Source organism: Sinohyriopsis cumingii, chromosome 12, assembly GCF_028554795.1.
Source record: "Sinohyriopsis cumingii isolate HCF-2022 chromosome 12, ASM2855479v2, whole genome shotgun sequence".
Lineage (NCBI taxonomy): Eukaryota > Metazoa > Mollusca > Bivalvia > Unionida > Unionidae > Sinohyriopsis > Sinohyriopsis cumingii.
This window is the reverse complement of record NC_142972.1, coordinates 16,549,082-16,574,183: the sequence shown is the minus strand read 5'-3', so window position 1 is coordinate 16,574,183 and position 25,102 is coordinate 16,549,082. Positions and strand designations below refer to the sequence as shown.

Below are 25,102 nucleotides of genomic sequence, written 5' to 3'. Positions count from 1 at the left end.
TGTGAATTTATAGTGAAATTTCAAATAAGGGTATATTCTTGGATTGTATTACTGTGATCCAACAAAAGATTGTTGGCACATTACCACTATATGCACCACCACAGGCACATGAACACTTCCAGAGTTGGATTTAATTTGGATTTCCACTAAAATGTATTCCAAATTTTAATCTTTAGGACTTGTGTCTGTAATTCTATGATTATATGGGATTTAATTTTAAGTTCCATTTTTCAAAAAACATTTTCACTTTGTATTCTAGGGAAATAAGTTATTTGTTGCATTTTATAAAGCTTGTTGATTCTCACTCTTTTCTATTACCCAAATTAGGGTCCCGATAGCATTCTGGAGAATTGTGGAGGGTTGGTGGGATTTTTTATTGAGGGTGACACAACTTATCAAAATGTGGACATGACACTCAGGAAAACTATTCTTATGGTTAGTGGCTTAAAAAAGATTGGGAACCACTAGGGTAAGGCATTATACAGTCGTCTGGTTAACACATTAACCCCTGGAGCTTTTTGTCATTTTTGCCTGAAAATCGAGTAGGAAACACATTTTGAAAGCTATTTCTGAATAGACTCGAAAACACCAAATCCCCAGTCATCTTTCAATAACATACTGCCTAGTTGTGTTAGAAACATCATTTTTCATTGGCTATTTGACTCGTGCATGAGCAGAAGGATAAAAGTTGGAGTTCTTTTTTTTTTTTTTTGCTAAACGGAGCCGTTATTTTTGTATTGAGACCACTCTTTATTCCGAATGCCCATCTTATCCTACTTTTTGCAAAGGCTCATCTGTCTATTTACAGTTCCTACCAGTTTGACTTAGATCTGAGACCAAAAAGTCTAAAATCCAGACACAAAATCGGATTCCAACCACGAGCAAATTTTGGGTATAAAAAAGTTGGGTCCAAAAAATGAGGTTTTTTAATCTGTATTTTGTAGTGCAACTAGATATTCCAGATTATTTGGTATCATTGTAGAGCTACATCTGTCTACCTTTCTATAATACCACCCACTTTAGTGTATCATGCATGACCATGATGCTACAGAGCTCGGCAGTAGGCTAGTACCTCCTGCCCCATTAAGTCATCGCTAGGGGTTAATGTGTTAAGACCAGAGTCATAATACTGGAAATGAAGGCATATTAAATGCTAGGCAAAAGTTTAATTCACTAGAAGAGTGAACCTAACAATTAAGCTAAAACTAACCTGCTACACTGATGTTTGCTTTTAATATACACAAAGACACATCCCTAAGGCAAAATAGTTTTAAAAAGAAAAATGATGCTTCAGGATACACTAATTAACTTGCACACATGAACACATAACGCCACCTGTCAAAGTCAACAACTGGTGCTGTATTTCCTTCCTGCACTTGAAGTTTTCTCCTGACATAGTCAGCAATATGATGAATATCTGGAATTGGCAGTGGGGGCCGTCTGAACTTGTCCAGAGCTGTGATGATTCGAGATTTATACTCATTTTCTGCACTGCATACCACAACAAGTTTGTACTTAAGGTCTGAAATAAAAGTAAAATGTATGGTATCACAAGTTACAAATGTTATTCCTATCACAATCCTCAACCTAATGTAACCTCAAATTTGTATTATATTAATATACCACAAACAAATGAAGGTGTCACAAGATGATCTGATGGCAAGCAAGTATTTCAAATTGATGCATAGTTATTTTAAAATAAATTCATACTGAAAAACATCAAAATGTTCATGAAAAAATGAAATTGAGGGTTACAGTTCAAGTTCTAATAAAAGCACAACCAAATCTAAAAAGAAAAAGTTATGCAAAAGAACACCAATCACTGGAATTTTTTCACATCTGTATGCATGAAATGGTCAGTCTAATTTTACACCACACAAATTCCTTTTTAAGAAGATTCCCTTGAATAGAGTGATACCCTACTGATAAATACAATTTGTTCTTTTTTTGTGTTGAAACCATCTCTGATATTCAAGTGTGTCAAAATTTTCAAAGAAGCCACTCTGGCAGTCATATTGGCTTTAAAATTGGCACCATCTTCATTGAGGACAAACCTGACACCATTACAAGCACTTTGGTGAAATCCCCATGTTGATATGACCACCCAGAAGTAGCGATCACGATTTTCAATATGGCTGCTGTAATGGCCAATGTGAATATCTGTGCAGCACCATTTTCATTTTTGGACCAACCAGAAATTAAATGAATGTGTGTATATAATTTCATGGCAATCCTCCACGTAGTATAGGAGGTATAGTTACGGCCGGACTTCGGACAATGGAGGTTAGATTATAGACAATGGACGCAGACCATCTCATCAGATCTTCTAGTATTAAGTGTCAAGCAAGTGTTCTATACTTCTGTCCCTGTATTCAGTTTACTTTATGTACCTCTTCAGTCACCTTTCTCCCTGGTCACAGACCTCAAAGTTCATGTCAGTGTGATCAAATACCTCTCCAGTCACCTCTCACCTCTGTCACAGACCTCAAAGTTCATGTCAGTGTGAGATCATGTACCTCTCCAGTCACCTCTCACCTCCATCATAGACCTCAAAGTTCATGTCAGTGTGTGATCATGTACCTCCCCAGTCACCCCTCACCTTGGTCATAGACCTCAAAGTTCAGTGTGTAATCATGCATTGATGTGTATAAATATGATGTACATGTTCTTGTTTTGTTATATTAAAAAAGCTGAAAGCATCTACTGTGAAATTTGTTTCTTTCTGGGTAATGATGTTTATCTTACTGCAAATATTGGTACTTTTTCAGATTTTTACTTCAATTCATACATTTGTTATGATGGGGAAAGAGGTTCAATTGATTTCATAGATGAGTTATTCATTGGGTCTTTAATTCAATTTTGCAGAAAACATGATACAATAGATTGAACAGAAGTAGAATTAATATCTTTAAAAATCAACTTTTCTACCCTTGGATTCTTACCAAGCTCTTTTCTTTGTTGCATATATCGCTCCAATTGTCTTTCCCCTCGGTCACTGACTTCAAAGTCCAAAAGGTCACTGTTGACCAAACAGTGGATCTTCCTACTGGTGTCAGCTATAGTCCTTCTCCAAAATACATCAAGCTAAATAAAAATCAAAGTATCTATGATACTAATGGAGAAGAAATGGAGTAGAAAGAAGGATGGGGATGAATAGCATTTAATACTAATAGAAATGACTCTAAAATCAGATGAAAAATTAATTAAATATGCACACAGAAATTATAATAGCTTATTATAACCAAAATATATTAAGCAAAATTACAATATTACAATAATGTATCAACAAAACTTACAAAATAACACTCTGAATAAAGTACAAATCAGCAATGGTTAACAAACTTTCAGAAAAGCTTAAACTTTCTGCACATGGTATAACTGCACAGGCATAGAACCTTGTCTGTTACAATTTGCTCTGGATGGCCTAGGAGAATGGGGGAGAGTCCTTCTTGTATCAATACAAGAGGGGAAGAAATTATACAAAATGATACTAATTCTATGCAAGATATTTTAATCTTCAGCTGCTGTGAGTAAGTTTTAGTCATTTGCCATTTTAATCTTCAAACTGAGGATTCATCTGAGATAGCCATAACAGGAATATGCTTTTTATTTACGTCAAAAACAAAGAAAATCTAATGACCATGCCTTCTACAAATCAGAAACACAAGGTGACTAACTCACATAGTTTTAAATCTTTCGCCACCCCACCAATTCCATGCTGATTATTTTATCCCATCAGAACGCTCAGCCACTGATAACATAACATCAACATAATGAAGACATTCCAGGTATACATAAAGCTTTACTAGTGCTTCACATCTCGTCTAGCTGCACTGAATATTATGGCTATACTTCCACAGTGGCACGCAGTTTAATATGTTACATTTAATTCTGATTGGTGGTTACTGTCTGTTCAAGTCCAGAGTAAAACAATAACCACAAATAGGTACTGCAGCTTATTCTCAAGCACCGTTTTCATTTTGGACCAACCAGACCTTGTGAGTTTACGACAAAAAGCAATGACAAACTTGTACTAATGGATGGCTGAACTAAGATGATGGACACAGGATGCTCATAATTATAAAGAACATTCATCATTTTAAGACAATACTGTTGTTAATATATAAATCTAAGCTAAATATTTACAGGTGGATAAATTTGTTTCTTTACAGCTTATTTCCAAATAAAAACATACTTTACATAACATCGGATCTATTTTTAAGCTTTATGTACATCAGTACATACTGACACTAAATATGACATATATTTCCTTTCAATGGATCAAGAGGGACACTGAGACTTCTACTATTTATTATATCTCCTTTTCCACATATAAATATGAAGAAATATACAATCATTTATAACTGTTATGCAAAAATAATGAAAAATCTGCACAGTCCAATAAAATGTTTTGCTAAGATTTTAATTTTTACAACTCACCTGGTCCAGTGTTGTCTGTGGTGTACACATCAAGACCTCATCCGATTGAGGTAGAGGTTGGTTCATGTCCATCATGTAGATTGACAGGACAGTGGACAGGACATCAGCTACAAGAAAATGGTGACCAGTTAAGAAACATTGTTGGGCAGAAAAATCCAGCCAACATGCTAATTCCATCTGAAGCATATTTATGTTTGGTCCACATGTAGTGGAAACTTATAAAGGAATTTTTTTTTAATGTTAATCAATGGTAAATTTATGTCAAAACCAGTCTTGATGTTAAAGGTGTTCAACCAATATTTCACATTCTTTCCTTAGAGCATAGCAGAGTTTGTACACTACTCCATTGATAACTTGGGTCCATAAACAAAAATATCAAATTATAAGGGCGGTCAAGAAACAGTGAGGGATGCAATGCTTGGTTACCATAACAGCAACATTGTTGTTAGGAGAGCCACCTAAAACACAATTTTTATTCTGCATGTTCGAAGAAACATTTCTACCAAAGTTTTAGCACAAATTGCTCAGCCATTAGTATCATTTTCCATAACGTTTGATATGAAAACTATTACTAGGGGAGCAACAGCAAACAAAATTTGTACTATGTCCTCAGAAACATTCCAACTAATCTTGATCAAAACTGGCTCAACTGTTCAAGAAAGAAGAAGAAAAAGGTTTTCCACTTGGCTGCTATGGAAGCCACACCATTGCAAAGGGAGTCATCCTAGACAAAACTTTTGAACTATGTTTAATTCAAACTGTCTCTTGTTTTGTGGAAGAGAAGAATTTGAAAATAAGTTCTGAATATGGTTGCTGCTGAAGCAACACCATAGTAGGAGTGCCATCCCAGATACAATTTTGATTGAGCATGTCATAACAAATATTCCAACCAAATCTGACTCAAACTATAATTTTTATGCAGCATGTCTCAGCAAACATTCTTAGTCTGATTGAAAGTGGCTCCGACATTCAAAAGAAGTCAAAAATAAGGTTGCTAAGGAAACCAAAACCAATGTTAGCAGAGGCACAAAAGAAAATGTTTTGATAAAGAAAGTCTTAGCAAACATCCTTATCAAGCCTGATTTAAACTGGCTCAGCTTTTCTTGAGAAGCTGAAAACAGGTTTTCATATGGTTGCTATGGAAGCCATACCAATTTTTGGGGAGCCACTCCAAGCAAATTTTGAAAGAACATTCCAAAAATGTGCGATAAAAATTAGCAACCCAATAGATAAAAATAGGTTTTCCTGATTACTAAATAAGCCACACCACTGCTTGAAGAGCCACTCTTAAAGCAAGTTTGATACAGAATGTCCAGAGAGATATTCCCACCAAGAATGATAAAAAAACCAGCTTAGATGCTTTTGGACAAGAAATGTAAAATGGGTTTTCTTGTTTTCTTGCTATAGAAGTCACATCATATTTAAGGAAACCACCCCAAAAACAATTCTGGAAAAGCCTGTTATGAGGAACATACCTACATATGCTGAAATTGGACCTGTGGTTTTAGAGAAGTTGAAAATAGCAATGTGGATGGAGGACCTATGATGTGCTACAGCTGATGGGGGATAAAAGTAGGATGGTTGAATTTATTAGCTAAACATTTTATATACTCCACCCATCCCACTCCTGAGAGGAGTTGTCATTATATCAAAGGCATATATGTCAACCCCTAGAAAGGAATAAGCATAAATAATCTGAGTGTCCAAAAAGTGTGCTCTGAGTATAAAAGAACTGTAGTCTATACGTTACATGCCATAATTACAATAAACTATGAAAAACATTTTGCTACTAACTTGGATCTGCAGCTGGTTTTAGTTCTTGTCACAAATGGGAAAAAATCAATGTGGATTAGTGCTAGAATACAAACACAAAAAATACTGAAAAATTATACAACACATGCTTGGACTAGTTTACATGTCTAACTTTCCACTGAGTCAACTCCACAACAATGTAAGTGCTTATTTATATCACTCATATTATTGTGAAATTTGTAAAGCACCATTGATTTGTACATCTTCTGATACAACATGTTTTAAAGCTTAAAAACATGCCTCTCCGCTAACATTTTTTTAGTCAAGAAACTTCCATAACAAACAATGATAAAGCCTCCTTCAGCAAAGGGAATAAGAATCCAAAATAGGAATGAATCTGATTTCTCAGTTCTCTCCTTATATACACCTTCAACAGAATATTACAAATATATGTTGCAATATACCCCATGTGACAGATCTTACTATTCAATCTAATACTTCAAAATACATAGTCATGTGATCTAACTCAGTCAATGGGAAATAAATTAATTCTTCTAAGAACCCACCTGACTTAAACCCTCCAGCCAATGAGAAATTGTCCCAACAATGTCAACAGGATTTATTGTTAGAAATCTGACATCTATTGATCCTATGCAATCAACACTCATAACATCTTAAAATAGAATTTTTAACCCAAGTATAAAAAATTAGCTAATATCCTGACTAAAGATGATCATTACCATTCACAGTCATGAATGAAAACTACACATAATATAGATACAGCCATGAACCAAGAGCCACAAAAAAATACAGATATACATAACACAGGTAAGAATGTAAATCATCTCTGTGGTAAACAAAGGTGAAATACATTTCACTATCTTCTATTGTACAATGCATAACACATTCATGAACAGTGACTTAAGGTCAAATGTTTTTATTTTCATTGTTAATCCCTAACCGTGACCAAAATAATAATACATAAAATTTAATAGCTGATGAGATACCTGCATGGAAACATTGCCATTTTATGCCAATAATAAATGACAAGTTCTACTTATCTTCACCTATATTGGTCAGAAGTTTCCAAATTTATTTCAATCATGACCTCAAACAATGACCCATTTATATTCCTGCACATATAATAAATAATAATATAAAAGATCATCTGCAAATTGAATACAATAGAAATTGCCATAAAACTCCAGAGCATAATCTCTTGATTCCTTGATTTTCATGGGTATCATTTTTGTGGATTTGATAAAAATGACATATTCATCAGTACTTAAAATTTGTAGCATAGGGAAAGGAGGCTAAAAGTTTTGAAACTTATTATATATTCATTTGGTCTTTAAGTTTGTGATTTGTAACAAATACAAAATCCATGTAATCTGTCACCCATAAATATTAGTGACTTCATAGTAAATAAATGAATCTACCTGCAACAGCTAAATCTATAAATAGATAGAGGATATTTTCATTTTGGAAAAACTAAACAGTTAAATTACAAAAGAATTTACTTCAACTGAGATTTATATTGATCTTCCGTATGAATGATTACAAACAACACAACCAAGTATCAACCGCTTACCTTTGGGGCAAATAATTAGATTAGGTGTTCCTTGCACAAAACTTGGTGGGAAAGGTCGTTTGATTTGTCTGGGATCTAAAAATTTAGAAAAAAAGCATGGTTTGAAATTTCATATCAGAAATATTTGCATTCAATGGTTTTCTATGCATTGTTTTGGTTCTTAGAAAAATATGATGAGCAAAATCTATATAATAAAATTGTTTTCCAACAAATTAAAATATACATGTACACTATTCTCTAATTTGTTTTACCATAAACATTCACACTTATAGCTTTACTGTTTTCTGGTAGGAATTTTACATTATTTATTCTGTCTGTCATCATTTATGGATAAAATTTAAAACCCATAAGTTCGATTTATAATATTAAGTAAGGTAAAATCTTGATAACTTCTTTAAGTCTGACCATATCCAAAGTCTATGGATGCCATTAAAATGCAGCACTTTTCTCCTACATCAGGGTAAAGGATAATGTGATTGCAGATGCACTCTCACATGTATAGAAGTATTATATAGCTTAATTAAGCTGTCATTTATAAGACATCTTCCTATATAATGTTAATTAGTATTGTATCATATGCATACCTGACAAATATGTGTTGAAAGCTTCATTGTATAAATCTTTCTTTTTCTTTACGTGGGGAGGTGTTATGTATATTTAAAAACATGTTTGTTTACAAAGCAAACTTCTGTACATGATTACAAGTTGTAAAACAACATGTTTACATACCGAGTTCAAGGCCAGTCTTGTTTACAGTTAGGCTAGGTTTTTTCATGGAAATCTTCACATTTTATCAAGTTATAGGTCAAGTGAAAATGTGTATAAATAGGGATTTGATATGTAATTCATTCCTACTTAAGATCAGTCTCTGTGTTGCCACTGGAATTGTTAAAGTGCTCACTGACCCTTTAGATTTACAAACTCTACTTTGGGATTATTGTGAACTCATTCAAAGACATTCTGGACTGCATCACTGAATTAGATTAGGACATTCAGGACTACTGGAATTCATTCTGAACATTCTATATTTTTGGACATGTGATAGGTCATTTAGGACTATTTGGCATTTAATTCACAATGATGTCTTTTGAAGTCCCATATATAGTATTGTAGCGAAAGAAATAAGTTGTTGATTTTACATAAATTGTTGGTTTCACTTAGTACTGTTACACATTTTATGAATCTTAACAAAGGGAAATTAATTCTTATCTCAGGCTCCCAAAGAAAATCAATGCTTTCATTACATTACAGTACAGAGTTATATTTTGCAAATGTTATGTTATGGTATCTTAATGAATACATTAGTGACCAAACAATGAATAAAACTGTTAAGATCTTTCATTTCTAAGTTTTTAATGGATCTTCTTGATATTTAGGTTATTAACTTAATGTTTTTAAATGAACCATATGTTTTGAAACCCAAGCTCTTTTAAAGAAACTACTTAGATTTTCAAGCACTTTTCTAGTACATTTTTGAGTCATCTTTGAATTCAGCAATTTTCAAGGTAACAATCAAACTTTTTAAGACTGTGCAAACCCTGGATCACAGATATTAGACAATATATAACAGATGACAGACAACATGCTATCCCATATGTTCTTCTGATCTATAATGAATAGAGCTCCAAACAATTGTCACTGATGTGATGACATCACCTGGTGTTGTATATTATCAGTATCAATCTGAATGGAACAAAATAGCACCAATAAAATTTGATGACAACATTCCAAAATATATATTTGTAAATTTGTTGTATTATATCTTAATTTATCATAATTAATTCAATTCTGCCTTTTGCATTTTATGCATTTGCCTTCTCATTAAACCATACATTTAATATGATAAGACACAAAAGTGATAGTTCTCTACCTTATGAGTAACACTGTTGAAAACAAGAATCTGATTTCATTATCCATTTTGTTCTTAAAGAGTGAAAAGAAAAGGAAATGATGGATGAAAGTGATAAACACAAAATATGAATGCATTTCTAAGACCATAAATAAAATACGAGATGAGGAATGAAACGCAAACATGAATGGAATGCAAACAAAATTCAAACTGAACACAAACAAAATACCAATATAATGCCAGTGAAATGCAGATTTGGTTAAATGACCTGCTTTAGGGTCTGTACAGTATTTTCTGCTCTATTTATAGAATTCTAGCAAACATTTATTGAACATATCTATGTCTAATAATAATCCTACCTATTAGGCTGGCTTTATCATGGGAGAAATATTACACTCATTTATGAGGTATACTATCAGATCATGAGGTAGGCTGTTTATTTATAGTACATATACCTTTTTCTGCCAGTCTTCTCAGAATGAGTCCAAGATGTTCAACACCGAGATAGTCAGTCAAACTGGAGGACACAGAGGTGAGAAATTCTTCCCAGAGTATTTCCATGTCTTTGATTAATGGATCTACATCCATGTCTCTGTGCAATTTTAAAAAAATATTAAAATATACATCTATCAAACTGCTGTACATCAGCTTGGCTGCTATTTGATATGTATTACAATACCTGTGTGACAATACAATTCATACCATGAGTTATCACATAGTCGGTACACTTTACATATAGCATATGGAGTTTCATATTTTTGATATGACAACATGTTAAAATATCACTTTATTTGATTCTGATGGTCTAAATAAGCCCATGAAACTCCTGCGCAGTATTCTCTTTATTGATTGGCTGCAATTTTGGTAACATTTTCCTTATCCACCTTCTGGAACTATTTGTTTTCACTATTACTATTATAATTTTGGCTACCACATTTTGAAATCAATTGGCAAAGGAATTGGAGAAAAAAGGTCCTATTTGTCTGAATATGGCTTATTTACCCACACGGACTCATTACATCATGAATAGATTATCATGTGCTGAAAAATAGCGTTTAGCCCCAAACAAGGACAACAACAACAAATAAAACTAAGGGAATTGGTAAGTTGATAGAGGGCATGGAGAGAGGGGTAGGTGGAATACCTGTAATATGGAATCCACCTTATATACAAGAGTGGTTTAAATGTTGACTTACAGGAGTAAATAAACTCACCTCTGTTAACAGAAGAATGTGGGTATAACCCAGTCTTCAAACTGAGAGAGCGTTACCCAACCACAGCATGTTTACATGGCAAAATAGCTCTTATTATGTCATGCAATTCCAACTTGAAATAAAATTAGTCTATATCTACTGTAGTCTGTTCCAAATCAAATAATGTAAATATCTGTTCACAAATAGATATAAATCTGGGATATTGCCTTCCATAATCATCCCTTCACATGAATATTGTAATGATAAAACCCATGGACTATAATTTTGTTTTGTTAATGTAATTTTTGTTTCATTAAAGTTTATGTTCTAATTTTAAATGCTTGGTGGGCTTTGTAGTGCCAATTAGCATCTTATTTTTTGGGTCGCATGATTCTGCCGGGGTATATATAGGTGCCAACTGTGGCTGCTATGGTGGTGTGTTAAGAAGCGGTATTGTTTGAAGAAGTCCCCTTGCAAGTGAATCAGTATAACCACCCCAGCAGAGCAAGCACATTTGGTTGTATTTTGTCAGAAAGGAGAGAGCCAGGCCAGGGAATCAGAAAATACTAGGGATAAGGTCTTTCATTGACCAAAGAACCAGCACTACAAGGCTCATCCAAGGAACATAGAGGTCTTGCAACAATACACATTTTGCCTGAGGATAACTCTTCTTTCATCATTTTGCATTGTCATCTCTCTCTGTCAGTCTCTATTGGATAATGACATGACTCTGTGACATAGAGACTCTGCAACCAACTGTGTGACCAAGTCAGCGACCAGAGAAAGACCCAGTTGGTGACTCTGTGACTGTGATCAAGTTTGTGACATAGTTGGCAACTCTGCGACCAAGTTGGCGACCAGAAGAAGACACAGTTAGCAACTCTGGTACAGTTGGCGACTCTACAATAAAGTCATTGACACAGTCGGTGACTCTGTGACACAGACTGTGACCCAGTCTGCAACTCTGCAAGTAAGACAGCAACAGTCAGTGACTCTGTGACCAAGTGAACAACACAGTCTGTGACTCTGCAACTAAGTCAGTGACACAGTTGGTGACTCAGCAACACAGTCAGTGAAACAGTCAGCCACTCTGCTACATAGTCGGTGAATTGGTGACCCAGATGACAATCCAGTGACTCAGGGGATAACACAGTCAGCGACCACAGGACATCCAGTCAACAACTCAGCGACCCAGTCGGTGACAAGAAGCCAGGAATAAGATGGTATCCAACTGCGGAAGGAATCTGTCACACTCTGGAGGGTCAGTCTTCAGACAGATTCAGCAGGGTATCATTCCAAATACAAGACCTATCCTAAAGAACCTGAGATAGTGAGACTCGGGGTAGTTTAGCCAAGGGAGTGTTCCACTACAATATCCAACAATTTAAATGCTAAGTAATCAAAATGACATTTCTACTGTAGTAAGATAAGTAATAAGGTTGATACAGTGAATAAGTCAGACTTGGAACTTTGATGCCTGCATGGAAGGGTACTTAAATTTAGGAGTAAAATAGCACTGACTTGCACACTTTTCTATACAAGTTCCAGTCTGACTATAATGTACAGTAGCACAACAAAAAAATATTCATAGGCTTTGAGTAACATGCATTGCTCGTACATAATATATTTGTTAACATTTTACACTTTGTTAAAGAAACAATTATGAAACTGCAGCTGAATAATTTTAATTTCTGTTTTTTTTGAAAAAAGTGGGAGGTCCAATGGAGTTCTGACAAGTTTATCTGTTGGGTCCCTCTGGGAAAACTGCAGGTCCTGGACCTTGGACTACCCCCATTTTTAGGCCATGTCTAGGGACTATATCTTTACATGCAACAAATGAAAGCTGCAGCATTTGAGTCAAATGAACAAAATTATTTCATCTTCATTCTCTCATATTTCCATTAAAGTAAGAACTGTGATAAAAAGAATCTTAAATGAGTAATGATTTAATACTGAATTTATTAAATTCGAATAATGTCCAGCTTTGCTCGCCAAGGTTTGCAAAAGCTGGCCATTATTCATCTCACTGAATAAATTCAATATTAAATCATTACCCATTTGAGATCATATATATATATATATATATATATATATATATAATAGTGTAAGCAGCCAATACAAGGCATATTGTGACACTGATGTGCTGTGTGCTGGAACAAACAAATCTTAGTCTTGTAACTTTTATAGTTGTAACAAGTAACTGATCTGATTGTATGATTTTTATGTCATCATCAAACTGATTCATATAATCATATCACAGATTACACATTATCATTATGTTTGTAAACTATTTAAGAAATAAAACAAATACACAGGGTATGCATGTAAAGCCTGCTATCAAAGTATTCTGTTACAATTTGTGACCTTGACCTGATGGTCAAAAGCTTCGGTAGGCATGTTAAAAAATACATGGTCTTAGCTTCATTCATCCCAAGTATGAAGAATAAAAGCATAGTAAAATATTTAACAAAAGCTTTGATGCAAATTTTCTATGGCGATGATCTTAACCCCAAAATCAAAAGGGCAAGAATGCATGTCACAGAATGAATTGTCTTACTGTTATATATATGATCATATTGCACTAAAGGATTTAGAAAATATTAGCATATGAAAAAAATAACCAAACCCCAAACAAACTGTTGATGACTTTAACACTAATGCAAAAAGTTACCAGTGCATCACACTTCCCATTTATGACCTAAACAAAATTATCTTATATATTGTAATTTAAAATAACCTTAAATTTCTGTTTAAATATTTACTATTTGATTTGTTACCATGCAGTTAGGGCAGTGATAGTGAAAAAGTGACAGCTTACATAGTCCCTGGTCCTATGCTAAAGCAAAGTCCCCTACCGAAAGTGCCCTATGGTACACCACTCTCAATTTTTATACTACTAAAGACAGTACCCTATGGTACAGTACTCTAACTTTACAAACTACTTATCAAGGTAAAAAGGGTACAAGGCTCTCAATTTGTATACCACTAATACAGTACCCCATGGTGCAGCACTCTCAGCTTGTATACTACTAAATAATGATTGATGGATGCCTCAGGTGGCCAAGTGGTCTAAAATATTTGTCTTTACCAATCACAGCCATCTCACCCCTGTCTATATGAGTTTGAGTTTCGGGCTCAGCTAATGTGGGTATCTGAAAAAGCTGCCTGTAACTTCCCATGGGTCAGTGGTTTTTACCAGGGCTTTTCCATGTTCTTCCTCCACCAGTTATCCTGGTTGCCTATCTTGTGCTGAGCAATGGCATCAAAAACAACAACAACAGCAACAACTGATGACATAGCCTATGATACAGATTTCTCTATTTTTACTTATGACGGTACACTTATTATGACTCCATGGTCATAGACTAAGAAACAGAGAGAAGTAAAACCAACAAGCTTTGCAAAACTTAAATAATTTAATATTCAAAGTTGTAAATGAAAATTGAAGATGAACTTACAGTATTATGAAGTAAATCCAAAATAATTCTGAAAAAGTTCTAATACACTCCAGAAAAATGAAAAGTTCCATAAAAATTTCTGAATTGGAAATGTACTGGTCCACCAAGAATCATGATTTTGTCAAAATGGCATTGTCTAGAACTCCTTGGAATAATTTTCATAAGTTCCACAATTATACTATATTCCAATGAGCACTTTCTATTTCCACTAAACAGTCCAAACAAATGCTTTTCCTCTCAAATAATATCTAAGTACAACATAAAATCTGCAGATTTGATGTCACAACTGGAACACAAGAAACAAAAATGACTCCAAAACTAGGTACGAATCTGATCGCTCAGTTCTCTCCTTATATACAGAGTTTATTATGACTACAGATCTTACTTATAAACTTAATATTTCAAAATACTATTGATGTGACCTAACTCATCCAACAGGAATTAACTTAATTCTTCTAATACACCACCTGACCAATCTGTCCAATGCGAAAAAGGCAGAATCTCAAAAACATATTCATTAATAATTATATTATTAGTAACTGTCAACACATACATAAGCATCTATTTATTGATCCTATGCAATTTTATGAAATCCACCTATAGATAATCACTACAAATTAAGCAATAAAATTACAAAAATTAAAATCATTCCAGGAGTTACAAAAAAATATCAATATATATAACACTGTAGCACTCTCAGTTTATACACTACTAATCATAGTACCCTACTGTCAATTTTTATACTACTTGTCATGGTACACTATGGAAGGCACTCCAAATTGATATACTACTTCACTGAATATCTTAAGGTCCTGTACTCTCAAATGTGAGGAACAAAAAAAAACAACAGTTCTATAGTCTGTTTGGTTGGGTTTAATGTAATTTTTAGCACAATAAGGCTATACATGACAACCAGTATAGTTTGGTATATGAAACCACTGACCCACAGTAAGCAACTGGCAAGCATTCTCACATATCCACATTGGTTGAGCAGAGATTCAAACTCACACAGGAAGAGGTGAGATGTGTAAGTGATCTGTATGAGTATAGTTCCTCAGATCACTCGGCCACTGGTACCATCAATAAAACCAAAATGAGATTCATCAACATTTCCTGTCCAAGCAAAATGTCTCCTTACAGAGAGAATAATGTGAAGACAATTTCATTTATAGGAAGTTTGCAAGTAAAAACTACAGTCCTAGTGTCACAGCTTTACTCCTGAAAAGAATGGCAGCTTGATGATGACTAGATACAAGGACTAAGGCATTAAGTATATTCAAACTGAAGAAATTTGAATATCAGACAGATAATATGGACCACAAGTTAAAATTTTGTTAAAGGTGTTGTAAGATTCTCAAGATCTCATTAACAGTTTCTGAGTCTTGCCCCTGGAAGAAAAGTGAGGGATGGAAGGATGAACAAATGGATGAAACTTTAAAAGCATTGAAAATGAACAATTATTAATAGCAACATATGTACCAGCTGCAGTACCCCATATGTTGAAAGTGGTATGAAGAGGTTGGAAAGTGGCATGATGAGGCTAAAATGTGGTAGGAAGAGGCTCTTTGGAAAGTGGTGAGGAGGCTATATGAAAAGTAGTATGAAAAGGTTATATGGAAAGTGGTATGAAGAGGGTGGAAAGTGGTATGAAGAGGCTGTATGGAAAGTGGTATGAAAAGCTTTATGTAAAGTGGTATAAAGAAGCTGTTTGGAAAGTGGTATGAAGAGGGTGGAAAGTGGAAAGAGGAGATTGAAAAGTGGTATTAAGAGGCTGGATGGAAAGTGGTATGAAGACGGTGGAAAGTGGAAAGAGGAGATTGAAAAGTGGTATTAAGAGGCTGGATGGAAAGTGGTATGAAGACGGTGGAAAGTGGAAAGAGGAGATTGAAAAGTGGTATTAAGAGGCTGGACGGAAAGTGGTATGAAGAGGGTGGAAAGTGGAAAGAGGAGATTGAAAAGTGGTATTAAGAGGCTGGATGGAAAGTGGTATGAAGAGGGTGGAAAGTGGAAAGAGGAGATTGAAAAGTGGTATAAAGAAGCTGTTTGGAAAGTGGTATGAAGAGGGTGGAAAGTGGAAAGAGGAGACTGAAAAGTGGTATTAAGAGGCTGGATGGAAAGTGGTATGAAGTGGCTGCAAAGTCGTATGAAGAGGCTGAAAAGTAGTATTAAAAAAGGCTGGATGGAAAGTATAATGAAGAGGGTGAAGAATATGGCAAGAAAGTACTTTTAAAATGTTTTATGAATTGCAAGCAAAACAAGAACCCATTGTCTGGATAGTGTCAATGTGATGTTATGTATCATGTCTATGTTTACACCCATTCAGAGAATTGAGGTCATTGTGATAGACATAAGATAGTATTATGTCTACTATCATACATTTTAATGATTTGTTTCACAAAGGCATAATATCCGTAAGAGATGGGCTGGATGTACTGGTGAGTAGGGCTAGTCAGCCAGCTCTAGTTCCTGTAACTTGGCCACAACTAGAGACAGCTCCCAGTGAGAGCAGACATACACAACCAAGATAGTGATTAATCTTCTGTATCAAAAAGGAGATAAGGAGAGGTGTATGGACCAAATATTTTGAAAAAGTGGGATGAAGCTTACACAAAGGGAAGCCAAGAGCTTTTGCAGGGTTTTGCAGAGGTTTGTTTCAAGTGAGGGAAAGACTGTTATCAATCATTCTGTTGTTATTAACGAGCTAAACTGGTTGGAACCATAACTCTTCCCAACCTGAACTTTGTGGGTTTTTATAATATAATTCTTTGAAGAAAAGAAAAAGGCTGCTGTCTAACTGACCAAAAAGGGAGCTACTAAGCAAGGGTGACACAAGATCAATCCTCTGTCTTCACCCTTCATGTACACAATTCAGTCTCAACGGAATTGCTAAGACATTCATCTGAATTGCTTCCTACTCAGTGTACTTCTCTGCCAATATAAGCATGCTCTTAAAAAGATCTGCCTAAAGGTTAATCCTGATATTTGATGGCATACGGATGTTTGCCTAACACAACCAATCTTTCCCTGCTGGTTGCAAACCCAGGAAACTGCTAGTCGGATGCTCAGATTTGGTAGCATAAGTGGCCTGGTATTTCTATTGACATTTCGAGAAGCTTTATGCAACCAAGCCTGCTTTGCTGGAGACTCCACCACCAAATACCAGCAACCAGATAAACAACAAATGTCCTTGCTCCAGGAACACCAGTGATGCAATTATTCTAGTAGACTCTGCCAATGACATTATGGAAGCACTCTGGCAAGAGCAAACCTATTTGCAGCAAAATGTGACAAAAGTTGTTTGTTTCAATGGTAAAGAGCCTGAGGATTTTATCTACGAGTTGTACCATGCTCACACATCAATCCCATCAGTCTGGTGTGCTCCAGTGGTGTAGTCAACTACCTTTCCAATCAGGTGGGCAAACAGACAGCCTGACTGCTGTGATGGTCAGGTTGCCATTTTTGTCTGTGCTATCCAAGTTCACCTACCTGAAGAAGCCCCAAGGGGGTCCAATATGTCTAGCACGCTGTTACTTGGTAGTGGTTACAAAGGTCCAATGCTCTTTCCCTTAAGACATGACTTCGTCCCTGCTATGATATTCTTGTATACACAGAAGAGAAAAAATTATTTAATGTCACTGGAGAGCATGTGCCACACAAGATATTACCCCATGATGTAACCAAGGTATTAGGTAGTCTCTACAACTGTGCTAGCACTGAGGTCAGTCACTGCAACAAAAAAAACTGTATGCAGCAAACCTTGTCTATGGACTTGCTATAACAAGGCAGCACAGGGGCAGCTCAACCATGACAAGAGTGAAGCCTCAGAATAAAGTAACAGCTGCCTGTACAATGAGCTTGATCCCAACCTCTGCCTAGTTACTGACCAAGTAAAGTGAGAACTCCCTGAGAGTTACAGGCCAGTCTCACATCTCATATATGAAGGCATGCATATACTGTTCACAAGCTTCCAAGTATGTTGGAGTATTTAGACTGCAGATGCAGTGTGTAAAGACTTGATCTACATGTCTCTATCAGAGCTGGATGATCACCAGATGTTACAAATGACTAGCTTTCAGTATTAAATTTTAAAAAAAAAAGACTTTTGCAGGTGGCATAATGCGAGATGCCAGTCTGCCAACTCCCATATGCATGAATGCCTGCTCACTTTCAAAATGGAGGAATTTGGTATAGCTTATACCCACAGACATCTGTTTGTAACAGTAGGAATCAAATCACTCTATGGTCACAAACTTAAGTAACAGAAAAGAAGCAAAACCAACAACTTTTGTAAAATTCAACAAACAATTTAATTATTAAAGTGATAAACGAAAAATGTGAGAGGATGAAGTGAATTCATATTTGTCCTAACAAAAGTCTTTGAAAGTCCTAAACAAATGAAAAGTCCCATACAATTTCAATACCAGAAATGAACTGGTCCTCCAAGAACCATGATGTTGTCAAGATGGCATTGTCCAGAATTCTTTCAAATAATTTATAACACTTCCGGAATAATATTATTGTCCAAATAATGAGCACTTTCTATCACCACTGAATGGTCCAAACAAATGTTTTTCCTCTCAAAAAATATCTAAGTACAACATAAAATACATCTGCAGTCTTACATCAGGAACACAAAAAGTATGAATGACTCCAGAAATCAGAATGAAACTGAATGCTTAACTTTCTCCTTATATACACTGTAAATTGTGACTGTATTTCCAAATGGACCCCATATGACAACATACACCATTGATTTATGACATACTAAGTCACAACATACTAAATTCACATGACCTCATGCAATCAATGGGGAAGCCACAGAATTCTTCTAAAAACTTCCATATCCCATCAGTCACTGAGAAACTATGCCATAGGCGCCATTTTATGTCTTATTATTACAATTATTATTACTAAATGTCAACACATACATAATCAACTATTTATAGATCCTACGTCATTTATGTTTTCAACTGAGCCAAATTATGCACACAGTTTATAAAAAAATATATTCTTAACAATTTATGACCATGAATAAAAACTACGAAAATTAAAGAAAATCATATACCAGAGGTTACAGAAAATATTGATATACATATCACAAGGGACAACAAATGGGACAAGAAGGATGATGCCAGATTGATACAAGCAGATACATTGAGAAAATGTACAACAAAAGAAATAATTATCTAGCAGAGCTAATGGTTGAAAAAAATGAAACAAAGGTTATCACTTTCAAGTTTTTCAGGTTAGCTGAAAATACAAATACAAAACTGGAAAGAAAAAGATGTCATGAAACATAAAATCTGGATAGTAACTCAAATAATTCAGTGCCCTCCATCCACTTCCTGAGGGCTTATATGTTCCAGACCTAAAAAAATGTACATCTAATAATGACGATATTAACAAGTTTTTGGCACTACAAATATCCAATTAATACTGAAAATTCAAAATGGAAGATGAACAATTTACATGTATATGCTACATTGCATGTTTAAAATAACTTTTCTAGCTCTGCCTTCTTTTCACACCAAAATGTATGAAAATAATTAACTTGAATAATCCAGTCATTATTTTCCACCTCGCTCCAATCACTACACAAGGATGCTGATTTATTCAAAATATGAAACAATATCAATACAATAATTGCCCATCTGATGTGCTGTAATTGACTCCCTCTTCAGGCATTAATGTTGTGAAAAGAGATGGGCTGAATATATTCAACTGGATTATTCCGGTTAGATATCTCCGGGCAGTCCAGATATGATGAAAGGATGATAATAGATTTTGGACACTGACTTTTGTTTACATCTACATTTGTTATTTGCATTTCTTTGAATATTTACTGTCCCAGCAAGCCTTTGAACTTAGAAATTTTGCCAGCCTAAGTAAAAAGACACTGGCCTCATACTTTGGATTGGTGCTTATTTTGAAGACTGCAGATGGTGGATATTGGAAGCTGGATGGGAGGATGAAATCCTATTACATTAATCTATGAGCAGAAAAACTAAAAAGATAGGTCTTAAAGGTAATAGTTCAGATTTCAGTAACTTCTCTTCACTAATGAATGTAAATTTCACTACCAAAAATATTCTCTTTAGATCTTCTCTTATTTCAATCATAAAATGTTTCTTATTAGATGGATTACCGGTAAGCTTCAGATATATAAGATCACGCCTTATGATGGTAAAAACACACACTGTCAAGAAATCACAACCAAAAAAGTAAAAGGATTCCATACCCCTTTGCCCCCTCAAGTCTGTTTAAAATGCCTGCAGTGATAGCCATGACAGTCTGGTCTGATTTCTTCCAGCCCTCATAAGGTATAGCCTCTTGGGCTGAAAGGTCTCGATCCCACAAATCTGTATTCTCTTCTTCCTGATGGGTATCCTCTTCATCCAGATGATCATTGCACCATATGATACCTGGTAGATGTGAACAATTTTGTACTTAATCATATACTCTGTTCCTACCTTCAATTACCTTCTGAGGCATTTATGAAATAAGTTGTTTTATGCTGTACACCTATCAATGATAACCCACAGACACTGCTGATTTTTCTCACATGTCAGCCATCAGCTTCTTTCACATGTACACCTTAGAGGAAAACAGAAAATCAAGTCTGAAAAGATGGTCACTTGGTCAATACAACATGCTATCTTGTATGGACTGTTTTGGACTTAAAATTAATTCCCAGCATTAAATGACACATTATTCTCTGGTAATGACATATTTATTTGTAAACATATAGGAAAACATAAAACTACTAATGGAACTGGTCACAAATATATGTGCTTTTTTTTGCTGCCACCTCCTAGCTCCCCACACCTACCCAAATGCATTCAGGATTTTAAATCTTCATTCTACACAACTAATCTTCCTGAAACATCATACCAAATATGGTCATTTTTAAGTTGTTTAGATAGCATCCAGCTTTCGTGACCTTTGATGACAACATGGTCACACCTTCACACCACCCCTATGTCTACAACCTGAATTCAAAACCTTAGTTCTCATTTATTCATCATCCTAAACCATCACACCAAGCATGATCACTTTCATTCAGTTGGTGAATATTCAGTTCAGGTTACAAGGAAATATGACATACAAAATTATGATGGCATCGACAGATACAACAAACATGTAGATCTGACATGAATAATCACAATATGCCTATGATAGTATGGCTATAAATATTGAGTTTTGAATAGAAAGGCTTGGGTAAAAACTAATAAAAATAAAAAGCAGCATTTCTATTTGCCCAATCCTGTGCCTGTGGCTACATGCATAAAATGGGAGGACTATTTATTCGCACTGCACAATTTTCATACCATTTAACAGAAAAGACATTGCAAGGCCAAAACTTCAACAAGAACTTTAACAAAACTGGTCACTACAATACTGCTGCAAAAGAAAATTAAAGCTACCTCAAAGTCTTGCCTTCCACTTCGTTCTTTCCTTATGATGTTAAACATTTACTGGTACATAATCCAAATATCCTCCATATTGAAACAATATTAATTGCTTACTGAATCACATCTTATGGAGGATATCTGGATCCTTTGGGTCTATTTTCATTGAATCCCACTGTTGATTTCACATTAGATAACTCTCTTAACAGATACTGAATATTCTTGCTCTGTGACTTGTGTTTAGTTACAACAGACTGACAAGACTTACCATCTGTAACCTGATCAGGTTTCACAGCCTTAAGAGCTGCTCTTGCAAGCTTCTCTGAAAATCCTGCATCAATCATTTCCTTGATAAAGTTTTGCACCTCCTTCTCCTCCTTTTTTTCATCTGATGCAACCTCACCCTCATTACCTTCCATCTCATTTTCCTCATCCACCTCCATCTGAACGACCGCCACATCTTTTGAAGCCTTCCTCATAGCATCTACCAGATCTTCATATGTACAATTCTCCTTCACAGCTGATAAAAGGGGGTAGATCTTGATATCTGGACTTTGGTCTGGACCAACTTTCACCAGTTCTTGTTGTAAAATAACCAACTGATCAGTTGTGAAATAGTTCAACTCCAAATAATCCAATCTTTTCTGATTGATGTGTTCAATCCACTTTTCCAGGCAATTCTCCATGAATTTTGCCATTTTTGGTATGACTATTGTGACATCATCTTCCTGGTTCCTCTTACCCTTTAAAGGTTTGGCTCCCTGACCAAATTCTATAAAGGCACAAACAGGGCGACTGGGATCACATAGAAACTTGGCCTGCCAATGTTTGAAAAGGACACATCCTGCTGAATGTAGCTTGATGAAGACATTAGCAAGTCTCATCACACTGTCAAATACCTGCACAAGTAGAAAAATGTTAGAAATATAGTACCATATGTATGGAAAAAAACCAACACATACCTACCACAACCAGCTTTGAACAATGGCCACCGTGTTTACATAACTTTCTTATTTTTAAGGGAGGGTGTGCATTTTACAGAAGAACTAAACAAAAGCTTTCTTCCAGGTCAATCTGATGAAGAATGAAGGCACTGTAGCTACCTAAATGTGTCACATTCACTTATTATGAAATATTATATCCATTGCACATTGTGTTATAACTAAATTGTTTACCAATACTAGTCTTATTAAAGAAATAAAAAATGCTTACAAGCCTTGATAGTCCATGATATGTGATTGCTTATATTAATAAACTCATTTAATTTCACATCACTTTGTAGCATTTTGTTCTTTGCTTTGACTGGCAACTTGTTGTTCAAACACTATGTAGATTGCTGCATTACTGTGGAACAAATATATCATTACCATACCTGTAGAAGTTCCGTGTTCAATAGCTGTGGATCTAATAAAAAAATTCTTTATTTCTTATTGGCTGAATTGAAATACTGTTTAGAATTCAAGCAATGGTAATGTTCTTGTCAGAGGCACATTTGGCAATGTCTTTTTCCATGACTACAGTTGTCTGTTACAGTAACACTGACACATTGTTAAACAAAATAATCAATAATATAAAATCAGGAAATATTTTCTTTTCTTTAGAAAATAAAACTGGTTCTTAGTTTTGTTTCTCCTCTGAAATCAGTATCTGATATATCTTTACAACAGTACAGTTATCAATGCTTCATTTGCCAAGCGTGGTCTTTTCATGGAAATCAGCGCTGGGTAAAGCTATGATGTGCTAAACATACTTACAGTGCTTTGTCTTGGCAAATTTGCAATTCATTTACTTTTCCTCAGAAAATAAGCTTGGGCCATAGTTTTATTTTTCATCTTAAACCACAGTATTTGATCCTTTTCTTTATTGCAATACAGTGAGCTATGTTTGATTGACTAGGGGTCTTTTTAAAGGCAATCTGTGCTTGCTAAAGTTTGGATTTGATAAACATAATTACAATACATTGTCTTGATAAATTCCATCTTGGGCAATGAGAGATATCTTAGAATTGTTATGATAGTCCAAATAAATATAACTTCTGGACCTGAACTTTCACCAGTGACTTTTCAGGAGTGACGACGATAAAAAGAAATTTGAATGATTTAATGCAACTGACTTAATTCAATAAACAAGGTGAAGCTTAAAACAACTCGTTTTAGAGCTAACCATAAAGTCAGAAACAACATACTTTAAATTTTGCCTCTTTTCTCACTTTTTCCTCACAATATCAGTGAAAACAAAAAGTATTGGTTAAGATTGTTTGCTGCAGTCTGACAGGACAGACAAGAGAAAAAGGTGAACTTTACAATGACTCATTTTAGAGCCAACTATAAACTTGGAAAAATATACTTTCAATTTTGCCTCATTTTTCATTCTTTCTTTTATGGCACCTACAACTGGTCATGATTGGGTGCCGTACACTGACAGAAAAGACCAGGGAAACATTATTCTACAACGAGTATTGTTACCTGCTACAGCCATTTGCAGTTAACAAGACTAAACATATATACCTTTCTGTAGCAAAACGAATTTTTGACTCCTGAGCTTTAAACCTTTCCACAAGGTCTTCATAAGAGGCATGACTTCTGGACTGAAGTCACATGATCGACTAAATGTTGATTTCTTAAAAGTCTGGAGGGTAAACTGGGATGGTTCCCATTCCAATTTCCAACTGATATCTGTTTTTTCATGGCTGACCTCTATGCCTCTTGCTTTTCCAAAATCACAGTATTCTTTTTCTAAATGCTTTAACAAGTAATAATCTCCTATAAAAATAAACTTGAATTTAAAATTTAAAATTAATAATTATCTCCTAAATATTTGTGCAGTTATCTACATGCTGGAACATTTTTAGTCCTTTATCCAAATTTGGAACTGATAAACCATTTATATTTCTATTATTATTTATCCTTCTGCCTAGTGCTTTGATTGACATGACATAACAATGACACAGAGCATCCCCATCTCACAGATCAATACATTTGATTGGTTTATTTTTATTCCATTTACTTATGTAGATGTTTTTATACCATATTTCAACCCATTTGGAAAAGTTGTTTCCAAAGCATATATCTTTAGATGGTTTCTATATAACTATGTTCTATTCTGTTAAGAGCTTTCCTTAACAAACAGTATCATTGGTCTATGTTCTCTATGTTCACCTTTACTCTGTATAAAATCAATGATGTCTGTATTGCTAAAGCATTACTTTCTATAATTCTTCCTTCCTAACCATAGCTCTAGTTTATATTAATTATTTTGCCCATACATGTTTTTATTGTGTTTGCTAACATTTTACTTAATTTTTTTTAAATTTGTATTGTTATGTATATTTAATTTGTATTGTTAGCTGGCTTTTCTCAATGACAATATGTTACATATTTTGTAACAGACCTTAGTCCAAAATCAAGTTA

The 25,102-nt window shown here is 34.8% G+C and overlaps 1 protein-coding gene across 2 annotated transcripts in view; it reads right to left on the bottom strand.

The window, feature by feature from the left end:
- LOC149786032 (E3 ubiquitin-protein ligase rnf213-alpha-like) overlaps window positions 1-25,102 on the bottom strand; it is a 354,737-nt gene that overhangs the window by 233,701 nt on the left and 95,934 nt on the right. For both annotated transcript variants that reach the window (XM_089976319.1, XM_089976318.1), the window contains exons 22-28: window positions 21,961-22,591; window positions 20,522-20,705; window positions 10,088-10,224; window positions 7,784-7,858; window positions 4,441-4,547; window positions 2,943-3,084; window positions 1,336-1,522 (exon numbers count right to left, since the gene is read on the bottom strand). In XM_089976319.1, coding sequence (XP_089832445.1) covers window positions 1,336-1,522; window positions 2,943-3,084; window positions 4,441-4,547; window positions 7,784-7,858; window positions 10,088-10,224; window positions 20,522-20,705; window positions 21,961-22,591 — 1,463 coding nt within the window. The remainder of the gene's footprint in view (window positions 1-1,335; window positions 1,523-2,942; window positions 3,085-4,440; window positions 4,548-7,783; window positions 7,859-10,087; window positions 10,225-20,521; window positions 20,706-21,960; window positions 22,592-25,102) is intronic.